The sequence below is a fragment of the Typopeltis vanoorti genome, chromosome 1 (assembly GCF_054136105.1).
Source record: "Typopeltis vanoorti isolate ZY-2024b chromosome 1, IOZ_Tvanoo_1.0, whole genome shotgun sequence".
NCBI lineage: Eukaryota > Metazoa > Arthropoda > Arachnida > Uropygi > Thelyphonidae > Typopeltis > Typopeltis vanoorti.
The window spans coordinates 38,325,043-38,337,068 of record NC_143549.1 but is presented as its reverse complement, the minus strand read 5'-3'; the positions used below and the strand labels follow the sequence as shown (position 1 = coordinate 38,337,068).

The 12,026-nt window shown below is 35.2% G+C and overlaps 1 protein-coding gene across 1 annotated transcript in view; it reads left to right on the top strand.

Annotated features, from left to right (window-relative positions):
* IKKepsilon (I-kappaB kinase epsilon) overlaps positions 1-12,026 on the top strand; it is a 406,399-nt gene that overhangs the window by 213,406 nt on the left and 180,967 nt on the right. The window contains exon 12 of the mRNA XM_090415707.1: positions 5,136-5,247. Within this exon, the coding sequence (XP_090271833.1) occupies positions 5,136-5,247 (112 nt within the window). The remainder of the gene's footprint in view (positions 1-5,135; positions 5,248-12,026) is intronic.

The window sequence follows — 12,026 nt, the reverse complement described above, 5'->3', positions numbered from 1 at the left end:
AGGAAGGGTAAACTATTGTTATTTTTGTTGAAAGTTTATTTTTCACTTGGTTAGACTATAATAAATTTAGTTTAATCCTTTATCCAAGTGTGAGCAAACAAAGTTTGCGCCTGAAAATATCTTCAGGACTGAATATGGTGTAGTATTACCTTACCCTGGTAAGGTAGTACAATGCAACTCGTAGCAAAGGTGGACCAAGCTAACAACACTCCTGTCCCATTATCTCCCATAATGCAAAACACATCTCCTTGCGGATATGTATAATGTTATGCATTAAGGGATTAGCCACTACCCAGACTAGTTTCGATCTTTATTGAGGTCTCTTCAGTGGGAACCAGGCCCAGAGGTGGAGATACCAGGCAGAAGCAATAGCAAGGTCATCTTTACCTATAGGAGTTGCCAAAAGGTGTGCCACCTTTTTTTATTGAATTACTTTGGATTTAGAGAAAGATGTTGAAAGTTTATTTTTCACTTGGTTAGACTATAATAAATTTAGTTTAATCCTTTATCCAAGTGTGAGCAAACAAAGTTTGCACTTGAAAATATCTTCAGGACTGGCCAATCCCTTAATGCATAACATTATACATATCCGCAAGGAGATGTGTTTTGCATTATGGGAGATACTGGGATAGGAGTGGTGTTAGCTTGGTCCACCTTTGTTACGAGTTGGTACTACCTTACCCCGGTAAGGTAGAGTACAACACCTGTCTTACCCCTTAATTCCAATCTTCCCTTAAACTCACCGCACACATCCAAAAACTTGCATCCATTCCTTCTACAAAGCCTACACATCAAATCGTTTGCATCATAGCTCTTCTTCTTCTTAATTAATTTTTATCATAGCGAGGTAAAATACTGACGATTTCCACTTTCTCACTCTTCACTCTCGCTTCTTCCAACTACCCTTTCATGTCCTCTCTCATACTGAATTTATCGCCATTTTAATCGTTAGTACCTACTACAACTACGATTTTGTTTACTTTTCTGTTTTTGAATTGCTTCCTTTATATTCTTAATTTTCACTCCAGGAGACTTGATGTTATAACTCGCTCATCTATAGCATGTTTTATTATAGTCACCATACCAAATAACTTCTTTCTTTTTACTAACAACGTTACTTACATGATTTCCGCTATTTTCTGACTTGCCTTCCTTTTTTTTTTTTTTTGCTTTATTGTTTCTTATTTTCTGTTTAATTTTCTTTTTCTCCCTCTGTTCATTTAAAAGTCTCTCGACTTTTTGCATTTCCTGCACTGTCTGATTTTGGAGGTTAATTTATTTTCATTAACCTCCTCAGTAACCTCGTTAGCAGGGCTAACCTTGTTCTCACCTGCAATGCTTTTTTTAGCATTACATATCTTGCCCTTTTTTGGTGGCATTTCAAACATATACTAAATATTGAAATATCTTAATAAAAATATGTAATAAAATACTAAATGCATTAAAAAACACTGAAATCTACTGTACACTAGTATACTACAAAACACTAATTTTCTAAGGGAAAGCACAATAAAAACAGACAAAAATCACCAAAACACACAAGAATTTAATAATTATTTATTAAAGCATATTTATTTTGATTTGTATCTAACATATCATCTTCAGTGCAAGCAATTCAAAAAATAAAGGAACAACAATGAATTGTTGTTCCATAACACCACATGGCCTCTTGAATTAAAGTGTGATCAAAAATAATAATAATAAAGTAAATTTTAAAAAAATAATAATTACTAGGAGTTACTGCTTGCTTTATTAAGATAAGACTTTCTCAATTTTTGCTATGGAAAGATGGTCATTCTGATTTAATTTGAATGGTGTAAATTTATTTTACCAATCTCTCTGGACGGTCACTCAAACTTAAAATGACCCTGATTTTACAAGTGGGTCAAGGACCAATGATACTGACCACAATATCAATGAACTGATATTATATCAATGTTTATTCTGTGCTGTGCAGGCCAGATTTTTCTAGCTTATTATTGATGATGTAAAACTGTTGTTCCCGTAATTGTTTTTCAACAGAATGTTCTGTTTGTCCAAAGTAAGAATGAAGCCAATTACTCTGAACCTGATAAACAGCAGAGAGAGAGAGGGGGGGGGAAGGAGGAGCTATTTATCCTTAATGGTGGTAATCAGAAAATGATTCTATTAACCGAAAAAAAAATGTGGGAACTAAATTATATCTTTCAAGGATCTATGAAATTGATTTAAAGATTTCTGCAATGTATGGACTTGCTGTACAGGCAAAGGTTTCTTGGAATCGATGTGTGTATCACAGAGATATCGAATCTTCTTTGAGGTGAAGCCATTCTGCAGCATGATGCTTTTTGTGGCATCACGTTCTAGTCTGATATCTCAGGTTTCGAGTAGACAGCCATGAATATGATGATGTGCAATTTTGAATAAGGATGAGGCTGAAGTTTGTATTTGACAGCCCGTGAAGATAGGTTTATAGTGAACTGAAGTTGTTATACCAGATGGTGCATGGTTGAGGAGAGTCTTATCCTGATTTATGCAAAGTTCATACAAATTAGATGGCAGTATGTTTTTGACAAAAGTTACAAAGTTCCTAAGGATGTAATTAAGAAATTAATGTACAGTACTTACAGAAAACTCTACAGGAAGACATTTCATTATAGAACATGTCCAGCCTGAATTGTGACACAGCTCTCACATTGTCATACCATGCAGACCACCAAGGTGATTCAGACATTCTTGAGGCAAACTGGTTCACTCCTCCTCCTCCTCCTTAAAAACAAGGATAAAGCCTTCTTTGTTTTCTGGTGGGGAATTTCCATCATCAATACATTTTCCTATTGTGTCCCAAACGTGTTCTATGAGGTTGTGATCTGGGAGCATGCTGGCCACTTAGTTCAACTAACATCCTTGATTTCCAGAAGTATCTCCACTGCTTATGTACAATGTGGTGTGGTAGTGTCATCCATAAAAATGAATTCTTTGCCTACAGCACCACAGAACAACTGAACATGATGTCAAAGAACTTCTTTGCAATATCATCCACTAGTCATAATCCTTTTTTCCAGCACTCGTAGCTCAGTGCATCCATTAAGCATAATGCCTCCTCACACCAGCACTGCCATATCTATCTCTTTCAAAAACATTCTTGCAATCATAAGTAATACCACTTTCACACCAGATCAAGTGTTGTCCGGAATTGGAGAAAAAACTAAAACAAATCTAATCTGTAAAGAGCATATTAGCCCATTGGTGTCTTGTCCAATTTTTGTGGATACAACACTATTGAAAATGTGCTCTATGATGAGCTGTGGATAAAGGGATGCAGACTACAGGCCTGTGGGTATACAGACCTACTTGTCGTAGATGTCTTGCCACAGTTTGTCAAGATATCCACATACTTGCTTAAATTAATCCGACTTGCAAGCTGATCTACCGTAGTGCGTCAATTACATTTTGCTGTTATAACTAAAATCTGTCTTCATGCTCCATGGTAGAGTGAGGGCGACCTCTTAGCAGACATCTGAAACACATTCCATTGGTTAGAAATGCTACCCAGAGCCTGGATAGTTTGCATAGTTGTTTACTGTACAGAATTACTGATATTGCCAGAAAGTTTGGACATTCACATAGTGAGATTCAAAACTCTCTGGTAGTATCAGTAATTCTGCAGCCTTCTTCAAGCTTTCCAATAATTCTTCCCCACATGAAATCATCTAGATGATGTCTTTGAGACATTACAAGACATCCAAGTTTGCAACTTTATTACTTCATGAAAAGAGCTTGCTTCAAACACACTTTCACTAAGTGAATTGTGCAGCCTTTTGCCTTTTATCCTGTTGAGTGCTACCATGTGATCCCCTTTGTATGCTGTTCAAAAATGTATATGTGTTTTTACTTTCTACTTGAAATCATCAGTTATACAAATTACCACAGCCTGATTTGTCTGAATTTGTGGTTGTCATCTTCAGAAATAGTGTTCATACTTAGGTTTTGGACACAGTATACATTATATTATGATTGTAAATGGATCTTTATCCACCAAAGCTGAAACTAATGCTTTGTATCTCAAGGCTCTGTTTTGTCTGCTCTCTTCCTTTTATACATCAGTGTCCTTTTACACTTAACTGTAAATTCAGTCTTCAGTTTGTTGATGAATAACAGTACTACACTCCTGTTTCTCATTTGACAAACTAGTAAACAAATCACAAAAACTTCTGTCAACTTCTCCAAACCATTTTTGAGATTCCCTTATTGAGTTCAGTTTTTTGCAAACTCAATCCTGTCATATTTCTTGCAATTTTTTTTTTGAAAATAACTTATTTTTGATAAAACTCGGGTATTTTGTTTCTTGAGATAACTATCTTTTCATGCTTAAAAAGATTGCTTATGCTTAGAACATTTCAATAAGAATATCACTAGTATTGTTGTTTTCTTGTCATCCAAAAGATTAGGCTTTTCTGTTTTGTCTTAAACAGTCCTTTCCCTCTATATACAAACAAAAAGGCATCCATTGAGTATTTCTCACGTTTAGGATGGGGTTCCCAGAGCTCTCTGAAGACACACTTAGGTTGAATTAATGACCCATTTCCTTTCCCACTAGTTAACATTTTGACTCAGGCAGTTAGTATTTATTGCTTGCATTTTTGACTTATGTTTCTATGGCCACTATTTCTGATTTCACAGTGACTGTGAAATCAGAATTGGATTTGGTAATTCTCTCCACTGTGCTCTGAATCTTTATCTTTAGACATGTACCTCAGCTACATACTTCTTCACAGTTCAATTTAAAAAAAAAAAATAATAAATAAATAAAACAGAATAAGTTTCTCTCTCTTTGTTCCTTTCCTTTTACTTCTGTTCTCCGGAACAGTATCCCTTCTTATGTACTTCTTAAAGGTATATTTTCAATTCATTGTTAACAGATCCCTTCTTTCTCCTTTTCACCTCAACTAACTATAGTAATAAGTAAGTACTACTGGTTGAATAACCTTGTACATGAAGTACCAAAAAAAAAAAAAAAAATCAAAGAAATACAAAATAATAATGGAGAATTAATATTTTTGATTATGATGTTGTTACCCATTGTTATACATTATTTATAAGAACATAATGAAAGCAATGAGTAAATGAATAGTATTACCTGCTCACTATTTCAGAACAAAGTTAGCATCAGAATTTCTAAGTATGTGGCCAAATCAGCATAGTTGCAATAGCAATCTCCAAAGACTTTCTGAAATTGTATCTGAAAAACAGCAAAACAAATCACTGGTAAGACAATTTTGTTTTCTCTCTCTCTCTCTCTCCCCTCCCTTTTCCGTCATTCATTTCTTGTTCTGCAAAATTCTTTATTTTTTCATACTTCTCACATTATTTTGTCATACTAGTAGTTTTCTTAAGAAGAAAAGTATTTTATCCTTATAAATATGTAATCACAGGTTTGTTTTATAATCTACCATTTATCAGTGACCAAGGTATGTCAACTGACTTATGGTAGAGCACCATGTAATTGTACCTCACTTATCTCACCCTCAATATCAGACAGCAAACTGCCTTGCCACTGTGGTCAGATAAACTGTAAATTACTTTATTATTATTATTTTTTTTTACAAGATAGAACTTTCTGTGTCTCATGTTATTATGGACATTCTTGATTTGTGCCTGCAGCTGGGTGCATAAAACTGCAAAGATTGGAGCAATTACATGACAGATTAGTCTTATATTAATGAATTAATAAGATTGGATTACTTTCTTAATTTAAGAATTCCACCATCATAACAGATTTTGGCAGTTATTTGTCATGAAATCATTCTTAATTCCCTTTTCAAAGGAAAGTAATGAAACTCTTGATCCATTGTTAGTAGATTAATTCAGGTCTCAGAATGAAGAATGACATGTTCAACAGTTTTAAAGCTTTGGTATTATATATTCAAGAATGGTAGTAGTGGGATGCTTAAGGATCAAAGCTATATAACTGAGAGAAGACTTCCACATAGCCTTTATTCTGAGATTCTGACCTAATGTCCAATCTTCACCTTCTCGTGGTGCACCCTGTTAGGTATCTACCTGGATACTGAATGGACGAGGATGGGCTGGCAATTTGGGATTTAGCCGACCTAATTGTATTCTAACCAAAATTTCAAATGATGGTACAACATGACAGATTTTCATGTCGGCTGGGTCGCTCGGTTAAACAAGGGTCCCCCGTTGTTTTTGCCAGGGAACCAGGGCAAACAGCGAAAAGTTAGCTACTGGAACAAATCGTAAAACACACACAAAATCAACATCACCAGAGTTCAAGATCAGTACTATCAACATAAGTGTGAATAGCAAAGAAAGGAGCTTGCTGAGGAATTAGATAAGTACCAGATCAACATAATTGGGGTGATGGAAACAAAAAAGACAAAAACTGGTGAGATCTTTCTGAGTAATAAATACAAAATGTTATATTCAGGCAATGACAATCAAGGAAAAGAAGGAGTAGCCATAGTATTCAACACAAAATATGAGGCTAATCTTCTTGAATGGCAGGCTGTCTCAAGTAGAGTGATGTGGGCAAATATGAGAATGGGGAACTGGACAATGAGACTTATTTGTGCCTATGGTTGCACAGAAGGTTCTACTAAGGTAGAAGTGGAGGAATTTTTTGATGCTTTAGAAAAAGCAACTGGCACAATGAAAAAGGAAAAGTTGGTTCTTGTTAGGGATCTAAATAGCAAAGATGGAAATGATTGTCAGACATACAAAAATATTTTGGGAAAATTTGGAGAAAAGAGCAAAGCTAATAATAATGGCAAATACCTGTTGGATTTCTGCTCAGGACATGGACTGGTTATTACTAACACCATGTTCCAACATGAAAATATGCACAAATTCACATGGAGAGCAGAAGCAAGGAATAAGAAAAGTCTCATTGACTATGCTATTGTTGATAGTGATGTTTTCTCCCTGGTGCAGGACACCAGAGTGTACAGAGGATTTGAAATTGGAAGTGATCACCATTTAGTCTTGAGCAGGATAAAAATGAATTTCGTATTGAAAAGAAGAACATATAAAAAAGTTTTAAAGTGAAAAAAAGTTGAGCAGCTCTCAGATATGAACTGTAGACTAAAATACACAAACATCATCATCATCATCAAATTCCTGACATGTATCTTCAAGGGGTGTGCAGGATATGATAGTACTACATGAAAAATTTACATCCTTACTAACTTCCTATCTACAATTTTCCTCCAAATCAGTCTGTTGCTTGTCAAGACTCCAATTATCAGATCTTATATTTCTATCGTCTAAGACACTTTGTACTGTACCGTATCAATCCAACTATACCTTGGTCTTCCTCTGGGTCATTTTCCTACCAACCTGGCAGAGAACACGTATTTTGCTAATCTTTCCTCGCCTATTCTTTAAGTGACCATACCACCTGAGATTAGCTCTGCTGACACATTCCTGGATGCTGACAATGTCAAGTTCTTTCCTAATATCCTCGTTTTTAATATGATATTGCCATTGATGCCATCTGTTCACGCCTCTAATCTTTCTCAGGACTCTCATATCTGCAGTCTCTAGTCTTTGGTCAAGTGTTTTACTTCTGACCCAGCTCTCAGATCCATAAGTTAAAACTGGTTTGAACACTGTCTTATATACAGCTAATTTAGTATTCCGACTAATTTCTCTCTTATTCCATATGAATTTATTCAGTTGACTTCCTACCATAGCTTTGATGATTCTGTTGTCTATTCCATTATTTAATTTACCATCTTCAGTAAAAATTGTGCCTAAGTAGCTGAAATGTTTTACTTGTTACACAGGTTCCCCGTTCACAACACAGTTGACATTTTCAACAATTCTAATTATTTTCATCGTCTTTGTCTTTTTATTGCCGACCTTCATACCATATCTATTACAACAGCTCTTCAATTTAGTCAGGGAATCTTGCAAACTTGTAGTGGATTTATTTAGAAGTATAACATCATCTGCATAAAGCAAAGAGCTGACATAAACATCTCCAATTCTGATATCATGTTTAATACCAATTTCATTCATAATGTGAACCATATAGATAATGAATAACAGAGGGGATAATGTACATCCTTGTCTCACACCAGATTTAACATTAAACCATCTTCCTGTACTTCCTTCAATTCTAACTGCTGACTTACATCTCAAATAATGACTTAGTATCGCTTGATATAATGCCCTATTGACACCATATAACTGTAGCGTATTGAATAGCTTCTCTCTTAGCACCTTGTCATATGCCTTTTCCAGGTCAGCAAAACTTAAAGACAGATCTTTGTTATATTCTTATGCTTTCTCAACTATTTGTCGTAAAGTGAAGATCTGATCCTGACAGCCTCTATTTGGCCTGAATCCAGCTTGTTCTTCCCCAAGCTTTTCTTACACAATTCTTATCAACGGTTTCTCAAGTATACTTGGATAGATCTTGCCAGGAACACTCAATAGGGAAATACCTCTGTAATTCTCACATTCAGTTTTATTTCTCTTTTTATATATGGATACTATTAGAGCTCTATTCCGATCATCGTGAATTCGTCCCTCTGTCCAGGCTTTCTGAACTATGCAGTGCAGCCACTGTAAGACTTTTATACCACCATACTTCAGCATTTCTGGTCGAATATCATCTACTTCTGATGCCTTTCCACATTTCAAACCTTTGATAGCTTTTTCTACTTCAAGTATGTATATGTATTCCTGACTGCATGCATGGTCAGTGTTTTATACCACTGTGCTATCATCACTGCTTGTTTCTTTTAGCAGTTTTTCCAAGTAATTACTTCATACTTCAAGGATATCTTTTTCTCCTGTTTTCATGTCACTTTTATCATCTCAAACTCCTTTTACAACACTCTTTCCTCCATTTCTAAGCTTCTTCAACAACTTCCAGAATATCTTACCACCTTCTTGATATTTATTTTCTATGTTCTTGATAAAGTCCTCCCATGACTTTTGTTTAGCTAGTTTTACACAGTGTTTCGCTTTCTTGCATTTGTCTCTGTATTCTGTAAGAGCAAAAGCTGACTTATTTGACAGAAACTTTTAATATGTTTTCTTCTTTTCCTTCACTGCCTCTTTAACTCCCTGTGTTCACCATGGAGTTCTCAAACTCTTTCATTTTTTCTTCAATAATCTTTGTGTATTTTAGTCTACAGTTCCCATCTGAGAGCTGCACAACTTTTATTCGCTCTAAAAACTTTCTTACATGTTATTCTTTTCAATATGAAATTCAATTTCATCCTGCTCAAGACTAAATAGTGATCGCTTCCAATTTCAAATCCTCTGTACACTCTGGTGTCCTGCACCAGGGAGAAAACATCACTATCAACAATAGCATAGTCAATTTAATATGTATATAGAATGGGTTAAGCAGAATGATATGCCATTCCACAAAATATTATTGCTAATGCAACTCTGAGAAGAAGCATTCGAAAAAAGTTTAGCTTCCAAGAAGCAAAAAGAGAAAATCGGTGATTTTTTACAGAGAAATAAAAAAAACTTTTTTTTGTGTTGTGTACAAGAAAATGATATTTTTTTATGCAAATTAAGTTAGGTACTGAACTATGCAAGTTTATTAAATCATAATCCTCAACAATACAGATATATACAAACAAAATTTTTTACTAAAATAAACTTTTATTATTTTTTAAGTTTTACATTATAGTACAGTAGTTTTTTTTTTTTCTATCAGTTACTTCATTTATTTAGAGAATTAAATTGATGTACCATTAGAATCTGATTATTTTTGTCTTAAATGCTGGTTATTGTTGTCTCTTGGGGGAAAATTCGCTAATCCTAACGACCAGGGTTTTTATTAGTTCGGATTAGCGAGATACTACTGTACTATTTTTTTTTTAAACATAAAAAATACAATTTCAAAATTAAAAAAATAATAATAAGTATGGCTGCTTGTTTTTTTAAAGGATAAGTCAAACCTTAGTAATTTATTCACTTGTTATAATGAAGTGACAGCTGAGTTAGATAAAGTGAATGGCTACATACAAAGGTATTCACAGAATACCAATTGAAACTCTGTTACATAAGTTGGAGCAAATGGGAATGGATATAACTGTGAAGTGAATAAGAGGATGAATGACAGACATCAGAGAGTAGCTTATGGAAAAACAAAGCTCAGGAGAGTGAGTGCATGTGTGTGTGTGTGTGTGTGTGTGTGTGTACCACAGGCTCTGTACTTGAGCTGATGCTGTTTAATTCATACATCAGTGATATAGAAAATGATCTAGTGGGAAATGTTCAGTTATTTGCTGATAGTGCATAACTAGGCAAGATAGTCTAAATAGATTGATGCTATGGATGAAGGAGGGTAGTTGTCATTTTAATCTACTATATTGATATCTTGGTTATTCATTTTGGGTTATTCATTCAACATTCCATCAATATTGTGAACAACATCCAATTGTTCACAATATTGATAGAACTGGACTGCAGAAAATTGATGTTCTTGCTTAATTCATTGAAGTTCAGAGGGGTACTGTAAAGGCGACTAAAACTGTTCATAGGATTACCTAACAGCTATTTTATGATTATTGAAAAACACACTTAACAATCAGAGATTAGGAGGCTATTATACCTCTAAAGCCTTTATGAGCTACATCTGGACTACTGCACAAATCTGAGCACTGGGTTTCCTTGGAAATCAGGAGGAGGTGGATATGATCCAGAGGTAGGTGACCAAGATAGACTGATAAGCAGAAAATGAAAGGGTATGATTGGAGAGTGGGTATCTGTGTGTGGGTCCATGGTGGGTGAGAAGCTCTAGCACTGAAGAAAAAAAAAAAACTCCCTTTGATATTGAGTAGTTTTTTCATCCTCAAGTTTATCAGGGCCCTCAACAGGCTCTAACTGTCCATAAATATTCCAACATCATCTGAAAACAATCAAGAAATAAAAAACATCAGAGGCAGCAATAAACATACCAACCATTTTAATATTATATCCAACTGAAGAATATCATATCCACTTGGAAAAATGCCACCCTTCTTCATCCAGAAGGGTTTGAATGGGTTGGTAGAATCTCCAAAATCAGTCAAGAAGCTTGGAACATTCCTAGCAATAACTCAGATATAATCAGAGCAACTCCTTCATGCAACATATGTCAGAGGAATGCCAATGACGGGTACCTTCACAAAACTTTGAACTACTCTCTACTGTCTTAAATGTCAGGAGTATTGTCATTCTCAAACTTCCTGTCATGGATCTGTCATCTGTGCCTGATCACAAGAACAAACACTAACTGCAAAACACTGAAATTCCCTAATTGTGTGAGAGAGAGAGATCACCTAGCACACTGCCAAAGATGGAAGGATGAAAAGAAGATCCAAAAAATAAACCATAGTAGAGCATCACCTATCAGGAAGCAAGGAAGCAGCATAACACATAAGTAGTAGTCTAGTTGTAAGCTCTTCAGTGCTGAGAAGGTAACTGTAAAGAAAATGTTGGTAAGAACCTTAATGCACATGTTGGTCCCACCTTCTCACAACTTCACCGAATAGTATGATTTGCCTCCTCTCTCTCTCTCTCTCTCTCTCTCTTAGTGCATAAAAGAGAAAAATCAATATGGGCTACCTCCTGAGGACAAGCAAAAAATTATCTCACTACAAGATAATCCACTAATTAAAAAAAATATGGAACATGCACTAAAGAGAATCAAAGACATGCTTCCAGACCAGTTAACCATTAGTCGCATAGGGTTTATTTGACCCCAGCCATCATGCAAGTTCGATTTTTGACAAAACCAATGACAGAATTTTGTTGCAATTTCAAGTAGCTGAGTTTCTTGCTGTCCCTGTGCTCAATCAGTCATATGCCAGCTATCAGCCCAATCAGTCATGGAGTAAGGAATGATTTCTGACATTCTGACCCCATGTGACTACTTACATGAGTATTTTACCAGAAGTGCCATAACCAGAGCCAAGCACTTCTGAATATTCCTGGAACTGTGTAATATGTCCAGGATCAAAGAATAGTAAAATAAGGTCAAAGTGTGAAAAATATCTGAGGTTTGTTGCAAT